At 45.1% G+C, this 15,273-nt stretch overlaps 1 protein-coding gene across 12 annotated transcripts in view; it reads right to left on the bottom strand.

Annotated features, from left to right (window-relative positions):
• Positions 1-15,273, bottom strand: part of STAT3 (signal transducer and activator of transcription 3) — an 86,441-nt gene that overhangs the window by 21,521 nt on the left and 49,647 nt on the right. For 4 of the 12 annotated variants that reach the window (XM_033182974.1, XM_033182976.1, XM_033182975.1 and 1 more), the window contains exons 2-9: positions 14,861-15,011; positions 13,043-13,187; positions 11,097-11,195; positions 4,787-4,882; positions 4,205-4,286; positions 3,918-4,012; positions 3,590-3,741; positions 62-220 (exon numbers count right to left, since the gene is read on the bottom strand). In XM_033182974.1, coding sequence (XP_033038865.1) covers positions 62-220; positions 3,590-3,741; positions 3,918-4,012; positions 4,205-4,286; positions 4,787-4,882; positions 11,097-11,195; positions 13,043-13,187; positions 14,861-14,988 — 956 coding nt within the window. In that variant the 5' untranslated portion in view covers positions 14,989-15,011. The remainder of the gene's footprint in view (positions 1-61; positions 221-3,589; positions 3,742-3,917; positions 4,013-4,204; positions 4,287-4,786; positions 4,883-11,096; positions 11,196-13,042; positions 13,188-14,860; positions 15,012-15,273) is intronic. The other 8 variants (XM_033182966.1, XM_033182971.1, XM_033182969.1 and 5 more) reach the window with 2 other exon arrangements.

Genomic DNA, 15,273 nt, shown 5'->3' with positions numbered 1-15,273 from the left:
CTACCACATGAGTCTTTAGGTGTTTTTTAGATAAGGGAAAGGGACAAGGATGCTAAGTTACCTTTTCATTAAGTTTCTGAATAGCTCCACAATTCTCTCTTCCAGCATCGGCCGGTGCTGTACAATGGGGTCCCCTTTGTAGGAAACTTTTTGCTGCAACTCCTCCAGTTTCTTAATTTGTTGACGGGTCTGAAGTTGAGATTCTGCTAATGACGTTATCCTGCCAATAAATTAAGAAAGGTGCTAATTACCAAAGTGAATGTATACAGGTGAGATGGAGAATGGGCAGGAAATACTGGAGACATGGAGACCCCTACAATAAGAACAAGCAATATTTTTAATCGTGGTGAAATATACATAGCATGAAATTTACAAGTTTTTATCTTAAGTTTACAGTTCAGTGACATTAAGAAAAGGGGAATTATTCGCCACATTGGGTGGATGCTGAAAATAAATAAATAAATTTTTTTTTATTATTTGTTTACTTATTTTTTGAGCTGGAGTGCAGTCGTGCAATCTCAGCTCACTGTAACCTCCACCCCCTGGGTTCAAGTGATTCTCCTGCCTGAGCCTCCTGAAGGATTACAGGTGTAAGCCACTGTGCCTGGCCTATTTATTTATTTATTTATTTGAGACAGAGTCTCACTGTGTTGCCCAGGCTGGAGTGTAGTGGCGCAATCTCAGCTCACTGCAACCTCCGCCTCCCAGGTTCAAGTGATTCTCCTGCCTTAGTCTCCCAAGTAGCTGGGATTACAGGCACCCACCACCACTCCTGGCTAATTTTTGTATTTTTAGTAGACATGGGATTTTGCCATGTTGGCCAGGTTGGTCTTGAGCTCCTGACCTCGGGTGATCCACCTGCCTCAACTTCCCAAAGTGCTGGGATTACAGGCATGAGCCACCGTGCCTGGCCAGAAAATAATTTATTTTACCTTTTATTACTAGTCCCTTCCTAAAATCTCAAATTACTAAGAGGGGGCTGGGCATAAAATTTATACCACTAGGAGGCATTGATAGAGTTATCATTGGAAAATGACAAGGATCTAAGCCCAGATATGCAGAACATGAAATATGAAATTTAGTACTTACTTTATTCATCCTAACTTGTCTATGAACATAAAGACTCAGAAAAAGAGATCAGACAGCTCACAAAGATGGATTTGAGCCAGCTCTGTCACACACTATCTGTGCAAGTTTTGCCAGGCCCTTCACCATCATGGGCCTTAGCTTCCCCTCTCATGAAGAGAAGGGCTTGAACTACATGAGCCCTTTATTTTCCTTCTTTCTTTTTTTTTTTTTTTTTTGAGGCAGGGTCCCACTCTGTGGCCCAGTGCAGTGCAATGGCATGATCATAGCTCACTGCCTCCTCCAACTCCTGGACACGAGTGATCCTATCTCGGCTTCCTGAGTAGCTAGAACTACAGGTGTGTGCCACCATGCCTGTTTAGTTTAGTTTAGTTTTTTGAGATGGAGTCTCACTCTTGTCACCCAGGCTGAAGTGTAATGGCACATGTCTAGTTTTTTAAATTTTTGTAGGGATGGGACCTCACTTTGTTGACCAGGCTGGTCTCAAACTCCTGGGTTCAAGAGATCCTCCTAACTCTGCCTCCCAAAGCATTGGGATTTACAGGTGTGAGCCATGACACCCAATCCCCATAAACCTTTTCAATGTCAGCCTTCAGCTGATCAAAGGACACGACATTATGTTTCAAAATATCGATAACATGCACAAGGAATAAGTGAATAGAGAAGAAGAAAAAGCTCATTAAATTTATCTCCAGGAATAGAGAATATTAGGCCAGGCACAGTGGGTCACACCTGTAATCCCAGAAATTTGAGAGGCCAAGGCAGGCGGATTGCTTGAGACCAGGAGTTTGAGACCAGCTTGGCCAACATCTGTACTAAAATACAAAAAAACAGCCAGGCATGGTGGCATGGGCCTGTAATCCCAGCTACTTGGAAGGTTGTGGCTAAGAATTGCTTGAACCTGGGAGAAGGTTGCAGTGAGCCATGACTGTGTCACTGCACTCTAACCTGGATGACAGAGTGAGACTCTAGTCCAAAAAAAAAAAAAAAAAATAGAGAAGTTTAGCATCATTCCATCATTTTTTGATGGTTTATCACTAGTGTAATAAAGATCAAAAGACCAGAAAGACAGAAAGTGAAAGGAGAGGGAGGAGGACGGGTACAGGGATTTCTGAACTCCCTGACTCTTTTCTGGCACTTCTATCCTCCCATTCCCAGAACTTAAGCTTCTTCATTCCCTGGTCAGGAAGCATTTAAAACTGCTTTCAGTAAATTAACAACACTCGGGGTTAGTGAGGATATGAATAGACAGGCATTCTCGTGTAGAGTTGCCCTAAATTTCCAGTTTAGGCTCTGTATCTCAAGTTTCTCCTAGGGTAATCTGGTGCAACATGCTCACTACAGGGCCTTGCACATGAAGGGTGTGCAGTAAGATTTACTGGATGAAGGTAAAAGTACAGATTACAGAAAAGCATATAAAGAAAGATCCTGGGCTGGGCACGGCAGCTCACATCTATAATTCCAGCGCTTCTGAGAGGCCGAAGTGGGATGATCCCTTGAGCCCAGGAGTTTGAGACCAGCCCAGGCAACAAAGTAAGACTCTGTCTCTATAAAAAAATTTAAAAATTAGCCAGGTGTGGTGGTGCACGCCTGTAGTCCCAGCTACTCAGAAGGCAAAGGTGGGAAGACTGCTTGAGCCCAGGAGGTCAAGGCTCCAGCGAGACATGATTGCATCACAGTACTCTAGACTGGGTAACACAGTGAGACCCTGACTCCGAAAAAAGAAAAAAAAAAAGATCCTGCTAATATAAACTGTATAAATTTCTATCTTTATGTGTATATACATAATGATAGATGTCTAGACTGAGCGTCAACTAAAATTTTAACTACCAGTATTGCTGATGATTTAATTTAAAACTTTTTCTTCACTTGATTAATTTTCTGTATTTGAATTTTTCCCCTTAAAAAGGGCATGTGTTGTTTTAGATTACTAAAATAACTAAAACTAAAAATTTTGTTTATCTGTTAAATACAGTTAAACCAAAAGCCTTAATTGAATCAAGTAAAATATACTTAAAATATAATAATATAAATACATTTTTTAAAACAAAGTTGCTCCAAATAAAGTAAAACCTCTATTTTATTTTTATTTTTTTGAGATGGAGTCTCACTCTGTTGCACAGGCTGGTTGGCGTGCGGTAGTGCGATCTTGGCTCACTGCAACCTCCATATCCCAGATTCAAGTGATTCTCCTGCCTCAGCCGCCCAGAGTAGCTAATTTTTATGTTTTTAGTAGAGATGGGTTTTCACCATGTTGGCCAGGCTGGTCTCAAACACCTGACCTCAAGTGATCCACCCATCCTGGCCTCCCAAAGTGCTGGGATTACAAGTGTGAGCCACCACGCCCAGCCGAAATAAAGTAAAAACTTTAATTATTGGGTTAAATTTGAATATGGAAAAGTCCCCACGTTGGAGATAGAGTACCAATTCTGTGGGCCTGCAGTTAAGATCAGAATTCAATCTAGCTTTCGAGAAAGAAGGAAAAGCTTCTTTCATCCTTTACCAGTTTTCTAGCCGATCTAGGCAGATGTTGGGCGGACCTCCAATGCAGGCAATCTGTTGCCGCCTCTTCCAGTCAGCCAGCTCCTCGTCTGTGAGAGTCTTCTGCACGTACTCCATCGCTGACAAAAGCCCCGCCAGCTCACTCACGATGCTCTGGTTGGAAACCAAAACAAAGTCAGAAAACATTTCCTCAGACCGTCTCTAACCACATTATTTAGTCAACTCCAGAGCAGGAACTTCTTAGAAACCAAGCAAGTTCTGCCACAAGATGCTGAAATCCCACAAGTGAGCGAGACACATAGAGGAAGTGGTCCGACCAATGCCCTTACTCTCCGCATCTGGTCCAGCGCAGTGAGCATCTGTTCCAGCTGCTGCATCTTCTGCCTGGTCACTGACTGGTTGTTTCCATTCAGATCTTGCATGTCTGCAGAGGAAGAAAAAACTCCTTGACCTGAGGGAATACTTCTGTCCTTAATGACCAGGCTCCTTTGAGCACCCATAACTCCCTTGCGCCCCGACCGCCTTACGATCTAAAAGAGTTAAGACAAATGACTCTTTCAACTCAACAACACAAACTCACTTTCTAGAGATTTTAACGTCTCTAATATTCACTTGCCTCCTTGACTCTTGAGGGTTTTATAGTTGAAATCAAAGTCATCCTGGAGATTCTCTACCACTTTCATTTTCTGTTCTAGATCCTGTTTAAAATAAGTAAACAAAAAAACAGAAGTAAAAAAAGATTTCCTTGGGAACAAAAAAAATAACATATCTGAGGAGAATTCAAATGAAGCCAAAACCTCAAAAAAGATACATGGAGGACTTGCAGGCAGTATCCCCAAGAGAAGGCTCCCTGGTGGCCAGGCGCAATGGCTCACGCCTGTAATCCTAGCACTTTGAGAGGCTGAGTTGGGAGGATCACTTGAGCCCAGGAGTTTGAGATCAGCCTGAGCAACACAGGGAGACCCCCATCTCTACAAAATTTTGTTTTAAATCAGCTGGGCGTGGTGGTGCACGCCTGTGGTCCCAGTTACTTGGGAGGATGAGGTAGGAGGACTGCTTGGGCCTGAGAGGTCAAGGCTGCAGTGGGCTGTGATCATGCCACTGCAGCCCAGCCTGAGCAGCAAAGCAAGACCTTGTCTCAAAAAAAAAAAAAAAAATTAATAAAAGCTCCCTGCCCAAGGCTTGTAACTTGCATCACCTGCACTCTCTTCCGGACATCCTGAAGGTGCTGCTCCAGCATCTGCTGCTTCTCCGTCACCACAGCTGCTGTGGGGTGGTTGGCCTGGCCCCCTTGCTGCCAAAAAGGAGGTCAATGCACATGTGAACACAGAAATATAGGGAGAGGAATACCCCATATTTGGCTTGAGATGCTGCTGCCATCATGAGAAGAAGGGAAATAGAGGCAGTGGTGCTGTCACTATACAGGTGACACTACATAGGTCATACCATAAACCCCCTCTATGAACTGCACTGAGACCACATGTTCAGCTAAGACATGGTCTATGCCTTCGAAAAGCTTATGGGCAAGTATGTCAAAAAATTCAGAACAATTTATGACAGCAGATGTTGGATGTCTACTTAAATGTGGTGTCCAGTATATTTCTGAGGGATAATAAAAAAAAGTCCTGCCCTAGAGGATGAAATTCCATATCAAAAGATATCTCGGGGAGAAGGGGAGGCTGGTACCTTGAAAAAGGTCAAATAGCACATGGAAAAAGAAAAAGAAGAAAGAAGGCCAGATGTAGCAGCTCATACCTATAATCTCAGCACTTGGGAAGGCTGAAGGGGGAGAACTGCTTGAGGCCAGGAGTTCAAAACTAGCCTAGTCAACATAGTAAGGCCCCATCTCGAATGAATGAATGAATGAATGAAAAAAATAAAAAAAACAAATAGCATATGAAACTTAAAAATCATAGGTTTGTGGCTGGGCGCGGTGGCTCACGCCTGTAATCCCTGAACTTTGGGAGGCCGAGGTGGGCGGATCACGAGGTCAGGGGATCAAGACCATCCTGGCTAACACGGTGAAACCCCGTCTCTACTAAAAATACAAAAAATTAGCCGGGCACGGTGGCAGGTGCCTGTAGTCCCAGCTACTCTGGAGGCTGAGGCAGGAGAATGGCGTGAACCCTGGAGGCGGAGGTTGCAGTGAGCCGAGATTGCGCCACTGCACTTCAGCCTGGGCGACAGAGTGAGACTCCGCCTCAAAAAAACAAAAAAAAATTACAGGTTTGTGCTAGGCACAGTGGCTCACGCCTGTAATCCCAGCACTTTGGGAGGCCAAGGCAGGTGGATTACCTGAGGTTCAGAGTTTGAGACCAGCCTGACCAACATGGAGAAACCCCGTCTCTACTAAAAATACAAAGTTAGCTGAGCGTGGTGGTGCATGCCTGTAATCCCAGCTACTCGGGAGGCTGAGGCAGGAGAATTGCTTGAACCCGGGAGGCGGAAGTTGTGTTGAGCCAAGACTGCGCCATTGCACTCCAGCCTGGGCAACAAGAGTGAAACTCCATCTCAAAAAAAAAAAAAAATTACAGGTTTGGGCTGGGCATGGTGGCTCCCACCTATAATCCTAGCACTTTGGGAACCAAGGCAGGAGGATCACTTGAGGCTGGGAGTTTGAGACCAGCCCAGGGAACATAGAGAGAGACCCCATCTCAACCAAAAAAATATATATATTTTTTAAAAATAGCTGGGTGTGGTGGCATATACCTGTAGTCCTAGCTACTTGGGAGGCTGAGGTGGGAGGATCACTTAAGTCCAGAAGTTTGAGGCTGCACTAGAGCCAGTTTTATGGGCAACCATTCTCTTCCTTTCCCATGGTCCCTATCCAAGCCCATAGAATACAAACTTCTTAGAAGTTTTGGGAAGGTGACCCATGCCCCTACCCCTGCTTCTTCTTCCCACAGTGACAGTGACTCATCTGATTGGTAAGATGGAGAGAAAGACTCTGTGCACACATAGATCGTCAAAGAATGCAGCACTAAGCTGGTGCCTCCCTCCTCTCACTCTTGCCTTACTAGGGCCCACCACAAGCAAGAGCAGCAGCCTGGTTTCTAGAAGCAGGTCTAGAAGCCTATCCCTGTGCCTTCAATGAGTGTTGGTCTATGGTGGCCGAAGCTCCATATGGATGGCTGGGGTGGGGTGAGGGTGCTGCTCTGCACACCCAGGCTCTCTCCACGCCAAGATGTAACTCAGGGCACAGGCATCGGAAAGCCCCTGCCAGCTCAAGCCACACTTTCCATTCTAGTTTTACCTATACAGCTGATGTTTTAATCTTCATTCCACTCCCATGTCTATTTCTCAAGTAGGACTACACTTAAAGGGGAAAAACATGTGATTAACGATCACCCACAGAAACCCACCTCTAATACCTTTGTAAAAAACTTCATTGGCTCCCCACTGCTTCCAGCTATAAACATCTCAGGCCAACACAGAAAGCTATTTCACACAATTGATAACTTAAACTTTCCCTCCCTATGCTTCGGTTGCCCCAAACTCCCCACTCTTCCCTGCATGCAATGTGTTTCCACACTCCCTCCCCACCCGCTATCCACTCAGCCTGGCCTGGGCTTTAGCCCAAACACACCTGAACTCACTCACCTTCAAATTCAGTTCAAATGTTTCTTTTCGTGCAAAATCTTATTCAACTTCCTTAGACAAAATGACACACATCCTCTTCTGTGTTTTTCTCACTTCGAGTGTTTGTGTACTTATAATCCCAACTAGCCTGACAGCCCCTGGTAGCAGGGATTACATCCATTCTTCTATCTTTAACCCATTCTAGACACTTAAAAGCATGTCATCAGATATCGTAAACAGAAAAAATAGCAATGAGGCCTTGGTCGAGGCCACAAATATCCAACTTACAGCTTCATATCACGGGTTGCAAACGTTTTCTCTAAGGGACAGAGGGTAAATATTTTTGGCTTCCTGGGTCAATATAGTCCCTGCCACAAATAGCCCTGCCACTGCAGCACAAAAGCAGCCACAGATAATGCATAAATAACCGAGTGTGGCTGGGTTCCGAAAAAAACCTCATTTACAAAACAAGCAGCAGGCTGGATTTGGGCCACGGTCCCAGTTTGCAGACCCCTAATCCATCCAATTGAAAACATCCTTGGGATACCTTTGGCTTACCTACCTCCCATGGTAAGTTGGAGTCTCTATCCAAATTGACTTAAACCACATATTTTTATATTGTGGAGCAGGTTAAAATACAAAGGTTTTCCGTAACAGAAAATCCTAGTGCTGCCTGGGCAAGTGCCTGCGTGCTAACCTCCTGGGTTAAAGGGCACTGAACAGTAAGTGTTATCTACCACCTCACTCACACCTGAGCATGTCAGTTTTCTGCTTAAAATTCCTCACTGGGGCCGGGCACAGTGGCTCATGCCTGTGATCCCATGACTTTGGGAGGCCGAGGTGGGCGGATCACCTGAGGTCAGGAGTTCGAGACCAGCCTGGTCAACATGGTGAAACTCCATCTCTACCAAAAATACAAAACATTCTTCACTGGGTCCCCATTTCCTACAGTAATGGTGAGGGTGATGATAGTGATGTCAGCAGCAGCAGAAAGTAGTTAAATTGTTTTGCATTTATGTGTCAGATACTGTTCTAAGCATTTTACATGTATGAATTCTATGAAGAAGGTGTAATTATCACTCCCACTGGAGGAACAGAGAGAGTAAAAATTGTTTCCTTAAGGTTACAGAGCAAGTGGCAGGGCTGTGGGTTCAAATCAAAGCAGTTGGCTCCTTGTGGTAAACTGCTCTTCCAGGGCTCCGTTGTTAGGTATGACTGACTAAAACATCATCATGTGGCCTTGACTAACTCATCTTCCCGACGCAATCAGATGCCAAACTTTCTACACTTCTCCCAAAAATACATGTTTCTGTTTCTGTCTTTGAACATGATCTTCTTTCTGCCTGGAGAGCTCTCTCTCATCAGTTGATGAGCCCAGGACTTCAACACCAGCCTGGGAAACATGGCAAGAGCCCATCTCTACCAAAAAAAAAAAAAAATTAGTTGGGCATGGTGGCATATGCCTGTAGTCCCAGCTACTCATAAGGCTGAGGCAGGAGGATCACAAGGGTCCAGGTGGTTGAGGCTGCAGTGAGCTGTGATCACACCACTGCACTACAGCCTGGGTGACAGAGTGAGACTGTCTCAAAAAACAAAAGGTTAAAATGGTAAATTTGAAATGTAATGTTATGTGTATTTCACCACAATTTTTTAAAAAGCAGGGGGTCAGGGAGAAAAAGAAAAAATGTTCCTGACTATAGGATATTAAAGAAAGTAAAATCCCTCACAGAAAGTAAAAAAGTCTCCTATGACCAACTACTTTAATGATTTAGTATATATGTTTCCAGATATTTTCCCATACATACCAATAGTATATGCAAATTGCATACATTTCCTTTTACTATTATGAATCAGATCTTTGCTTTTTTTTTTTTTTTTTTTCCAGACAGAGCCCCACTCTGTCGCCCAGGCTGGAGGGCAGCAGCGCAATCTCAGCTCACTGCAACCTCTGCCTCCCAGGTTCAAGCGATTCTCCTGCCTCAGCTTCCCGAGTAGCTGGGACTACAGGCGCGTACCACCATGCCCAGCCAATTTTTGTATTTTTAGTAGAGATGGGGTTTCACCATGTTGGCCAGGCTGGTCTCAATCTCTTGACCTCGTGGATCCGCCCACCATGGCCTCCCAAAGTGCTGGGATTACAGGCATGAGACACCATTGCCTGGCCCAGATATTTACTTTCATTACATCTTCTTTTTTTTTTTTTTTTGAGACGGAGTCTCGCTCTGTCACTGGGGCTGGAGTGCAGTGGCCTGATCTCAGCTCACTGCAAGCTCCGCCTCCCAGGTTCCCGCCATTCTCCTGCCTCAGCCTCCGGAGTAGCTGGGAGTACAGGCGCCCGCCACCTCGCCCGGCTAGATTTTTGTATTTTTTAGTAGAGATGGGGTTTCACCATGTTAGCCAGGATGGTCTCGATCTCCTGACCTCGTGATCCGCCCGTCTCGGCCTCCCAAAGTGCTGGGATTATAGGCTTGAGCCACCGCGCCCGGCTTCATTACATCTTCTAACAGGTTACTACTGCCACTGTATAGAGGAACCGCAGATTCTGAAAATATTTATCTTGTATACAATGACCTTTCTAAACCTTGCTAGTTCCAATTGTTATTGTTAGTTTTGTTTCTCTTGGATATTCTAGGAAGATCTATCTATCTGTAAATAATAAGAATTCTGTCCCTTGCTTTCCAATATTTGTACCCTCATTTCTTTTTTTTTTTTTTGGATAGGCTGGATCCTTCAGAAAAGTATCAAGAGTAAAAGACATCCTTATCTTTTGTTGTTTTTACTGAGAAGTGTTTCACCACTGTGCATCATGCTCCCTTTGGTTTCTGATAAATATTCTTTCTTGTGTTTAGAAAGATCCTTAATTAAGCCAGGCGCGGTGGCTCACACCTGTAATCCCAGCACTTTGGGAGGCCGCAGCAGGTGGATCATGAAGTCAGGAGATCAAGATCATCCTGCCTAACAAGGTGAAACTTCGTCTCTACTAAAAATACAAAAAATTAGCCAGGCATGGTGGCACACACCTGTAGTCCAGCTACTCGGGAGGGTAAGGCAAGAGAATCACTTGAACCTGGGAGGCGGAGGTTGCAGTGAGCCACGATGGCGCCACTGCACTCCAGCCTGGGTGACAGAGCGAGACTCTGTCTCAAAAAAAAAAGAAAAAAATAGAGATGAGGTCTCGCTATGTTGCCCCAGCTGGTCTCGAACTTCTGAGGCTTAGCAGTCTGCCTGTCTCAGCCTCCCAAAGTGCTGGGATTACAGGCGTGAGCCACTATACCTGGCTGTTTTTTAGGTTTTGATATGAGGATTTTTCCAGCCTCATAAAATAAGCTGGAAACATCTCTTGTTTTCCTATATTTTGGAAAAGTTTGAATGATATTGGAATAATCTGTACTATGAAAGTTTGTCAGAACAGGCCGGGCACGGTGGCTCACGCCTGTAATCTCAACACTTTGGGAGGCTGAGGTGGGTGGATCACCTGAGGTCGGGAGGTCTCCAACATGGAGAAACCCCGTCTCTACTAAAAATACAAAATTAGCCAGGCATGGTGGCGCATGCCTATAATCCCAGCTACTCGGGAGACTGAGGCAGGAGAATCACTTGAACCGTGGAGGTGGGGAGCCGAGATCACGCCATTGCACTTTAGCCTGGATAACAGAAGCAAAACTCCGTCTCAAAAAAAAAAAAGTTTGTCAAACCATTGGGTCTGCTGGATTCTTTTGGTGGAACTTTCTTTTTTTTTAGAGTTTTTCAATGTATTTTGGGGGGTGGAACTTTCTTTTTTTTAGAGTTTTTCGATGTATTTTTATGATTATTGATCTATTTAATTTATTTTCCTTCTTTTTCAGTAGCTATAATAATTTATCTCATTATAAAGTTGTTTGATTTTCCATTCCTCCCAGACCAGGGATTTGTTTTGTCTCAGGTCTCACCTGGGCCGCAGTGGCTGCAGTCTGTAGGAGGCGTGACTCTTCCCACAGGCACCGGGCCACAATCCGGGCAATCTCCATTGGCTTCTCAAGATACCTGCTCTGTAAGTAGGAGAGAAAGAGAATGAAAATCAGCAGCAGACCATGGAGATGTGGACTGAACTGTGGCACCTTAAAACTAATGTATTCATCAAGGAAAGCATTTACTCTAGGAAACAACAGAACAAAGACTTCAGAGCCTGGGTGAAGGCTCTCTGTGGGTGGGTGAAAGGGAGGTCGTTACTATTTCTGTTACAGAAGGCACACTAGCCTGAGTCTTTTTTTTTTTTGAGACTGGGTCTCATCTCACTCTGTCCACCAGGCTGGAGTGCAGTGGCGCAATCACAGCTTACTGCAGCTTCGACCTCCCAGGCTCAAGTGATTTTCTCACCTCAGCCTTCTGAGTAGCTAAGACTACAGGTACACGCCACCACAACTGGCTAGTTTTTGAAAAAAAAATTCTGTAGGGATGGTGTCTTGTTATGCTGCCCAGGCTGGTCTCAAACTCCCGGGCTCAAGCAATCCTCCCACCTCAACCTCCCAAGGTGTTGGGATTACAGGCATGAGCCACCATGCTTGGCCTTGTCTGAGTCTTTACACAGTATGCTATCCTGCTCTTGCAGGGAAGCAACTGACTTATTCAAGAAGTATCCCATTACGGTCAAACCTTTAACATGTAACAGTGAGCGTCATCCTCCTATCAGTGAACTGGGTTAACATGCTAACATGTATGATTAACATAACAGGCCGGGCGCGGTGGCTCAAGCCTGTAATCCCAGCACTTTGGGAGGCCGAGACAGGCGGATCACGAGGTCAGGAGATGGAGACCATCCTGGCGAACACGGTGAAACCCCGTCTCTACTAAAAAAATACAAAAAACTAGCCGGGCGAGGTGGCGGGCGCCTGTAGTCCCAGCTACTCGGGAGGCTGAGGCAGGAGAATGGCGTAAACCCGGGAGACGGAGCTTGCAGTGAGCCGAGATCCGGCCACTGCACTCCAGCCTGGGCAACAGAGCGAGACTCCGTCTCAAAAAAAACAAAAACAAAACAAAACAAACAAAAAAAAAGCATAACAATCACTTTATGGTCAGGCATGGTAGCTCATGCCTGTAATCCCAGCACTTTGGGAGGCCGAGGCAGGTGGATCACGAGATCAGGAGATCAAGATCATCCTGGCTAACATGATGAAACCCCGTCTCTACTAAAAATACAAAAAATTAACCAGGCATGGTGGCGGGCGCCTGTAGTCCCAGCTACTTGGGAGGCTGAAGCAGGAGAATAGCGTGAACCTGGGAGGTGGAGCTGGCAGTGAGTGAGCCGAGATCACACCACTGCACTCCAGCCTGGGCGACAGAGCGAGACTCCGTCTCAAAAAAAAAAAAAAAAAGCCGGGCGCGGTGGCTCAAGCCTGTAATCCCAGCACTTTGGGAGGCCGAGACGGCGGATCACAAGGTCAGGAGATCGAGACCATCTGGCTAACACGGTGAAACCCCATCTCTACTAAAAATACAAAAAACTAGCCGGGCGAGGTGGCGGGCGCTGTAGTCCCAGCTACTCGGGAGGCTGAGGCAGGAAAATGGCGTAAACCCGGGAGGCGGAGCTTGCAGTGAGCCGAGATCCGGCCACTGCACTCCAGTCCGTCGACAGAGCGAGACTCCGCCTCAAAAAAAAAAAAAAAAAAAAAAATCACTTTATTACTTCACTATGACAAGAGAAGTGATTCTCAGGTAATGATGCTCACAGGTAACTATACAGAGCTTTGAAAAAGGGCTAATTACTTCTCCTGTAATTGAAAATAAAAGATAGATCCTTGTTATTTAGCCAAATGAGAAAAGAAATGCTTCCAGGAAAGAATGCTAACACCCGACTCTACGGGTCCTGTTTCTCCTTGTCCTCAGTTTCTCATCATACCTGAAGAAACTGCTTGATTCTTCGTAGATTGTGCTGATAGAGAACATTCGACTCTTGCAGGAAGCGGCTATATTGCTGGTCAATCTCACCAAGGAGATTATGAAACACCAAAGTGGCATGTGATTCTTTGCTGGCCGCATATGCCCTAGGAAAAGGAAGAATGATAAAGAATGGCTCTGAAGTCGACACACACACACAAACACAGAAATCACTATCAAGAAAGAGGAAAAAAAAAATAAAGCAAACCTGATGCTATAACCCATTCATCATTTTAGATTCTTCTTGCTCAGCAATAAAATGCCATCAATTTAATAATTATTAATAATTATTTCAGGCCGGGCACAGTGGCTCACGCCTGTAATCCCAGCACTTTGGGAGGCCGAGGCTGGCGGATCACCTGAGGTCAGGAGTTCCAGACCAAACAAGCCAACATGGTGAAACCCTGTCTCTACTAAAAATCAAAAATTAGCTGGGTGTGGTGGTGGGCACCCGTAATCCCAGCTACTCGGGAGAATGAGGCAGGAGAATCACTTGAACCCAAGAGTCAGAGGTTGCAGTGAGCTGAAATTGTGCCACTGCACTCCTGCCTGGGCTAGAGCCAGGCTCTGTTTCCAAAAAAAAAAAAAAAAAAAACCCCACAACAAAACAAAAAAAACAATTATCCCCGATATTATTATCCACTCTCATAATCTGTATTTGTAAAATATTTGAGCAAAGTAGACAGCTATGCTGTTTTGCTTTTGACTCTCAATTAACTCTGGTCAGATTTATTAGTACAAATAAGTAATCCCAGGCTGGGATGGCCTATCTCCAGCATCTGGGAATCACCTCCTGGCCCTTCACCAAATCAGAATATGCATTCTGGAAAAACCAGGTCATATTAACACTGGCCTGAATTAAACCAAAATCAGTAGGTGAGCCTGAGCATATTGAAGTGAAGGAAATAGTTGCTGGACTTCTGTGCCATTATCTCCTCTATGAATGGAATCTATTTCCCTTATCCTGTGATCTAGTTTGGATCTACATCCTTGCCCAAATCTCATACTGAAATGTAACCTGCACTGTTGGAGGTGGGGCCTGGTGGAGGGTGACTGGATCATGGGGGTGGGTTTCTCATGAATGGTTTAGCACCATCCCTGTTGATACTGTTCTTGAGACAGTGAGTTCTTATGCGATCTGATCGTTTAAAAGTGTGTGGCGCCTCCCCCTTGCTCTCTTGCTCTTGCTCTGGCCACGTGACCTGCCTGTTCCCACTCTGCCTTCCGCCACGATTGGAAGCTTGCTGAGGCCTCCCTGGCAGTGGATGCTGCTATGCTTCCTATACAGCCTGCAGAACTATGAGCCAATTAAACCTCTTTTCTTATAAATTACCCAGTCTTAGGTATTTCTTTACAGCAAGCTGAGAACAGACTAATATACCCCTGTGGCTCCTTCCTTTAACTAAAGGGGAATTACAAGTATCAACCCAAAGTTCTAGCTATGACAGAATTTACATTCAAAAAGAAGTATGTCTAACACATCGCTGGATTATCAGAATATACAGAGGATCTGCCCAAGTAAATGAGGTCCAAATCAACCTTCAAGACGTCTACCACCATACAGGCAGTTTCAATGTGTCAAAGACAGTTGCCCACATGCCCTTCTAATATAAAAAACGCTTTACAAGACCAAAGGGTGCCACTTTATCTCCTGATCTCATTTTCCCCATCACCTGTACCCATAAATTTTTTAATTAAACAGCAAAGCATGACATTAAGAGCTCATATCTCTTGACTCAAACCGAAACCTAACAATTTGGAGAGTCTCTTAAGGACTTACCAATCTTGACTCTCGATCCAAGGGGCCAGAAACTGCCGCAGCTCCATTGGGAAGCTATCACTGTAGAGCTGATGGAGCTGCTCCAGGTACCGTGTGTCAAGCTGCTGTAGCTGATTCCATTGGGCCATCCTGCTAAAATCAGGGGTCCCAACTGTAAACCAAAGTGTGCATATGGTCACCACAAGTCCCAGTAGGGGTAAATAATCTAGAAGTAGCCATTGCCCAACACAGGTGTCAGGTCTGTGACTAGGGATAAAGATGTTCTGGGGAGGACCCTGCTTCTTTCTCCCAGTTTATTTTTAAAAAATAGAGATGGGGTCTTCACCATGTTGCCCAGGCTGGCCTTGAACTCCTGGACTCAAGTGATCTCCCACCTCGGCCTCCCAAAGTGCTGAGATTACAGGCATGAGCCA

The sequence above is a fragment of the Trachypithecus francoisi genome, unplaced genomic scaffold, assembly GCF_009764315.1.
Source record: "Trachypithecus francoisi isolate TF-2019V2 unplaced genomic scaffold, Tfra_2.0 Lachesis_group20, whole genome shotgun sequence".
Lineage (NCBI taxonomy): Eukaryota > Metazoa > Chordata > Mammalia > Primates > Cercopithecidae > Trachypithecus > Trachypithecus francoisi.
This window is presented reverse-complemented; position numbering and strand designations above follow the sequence as displayed.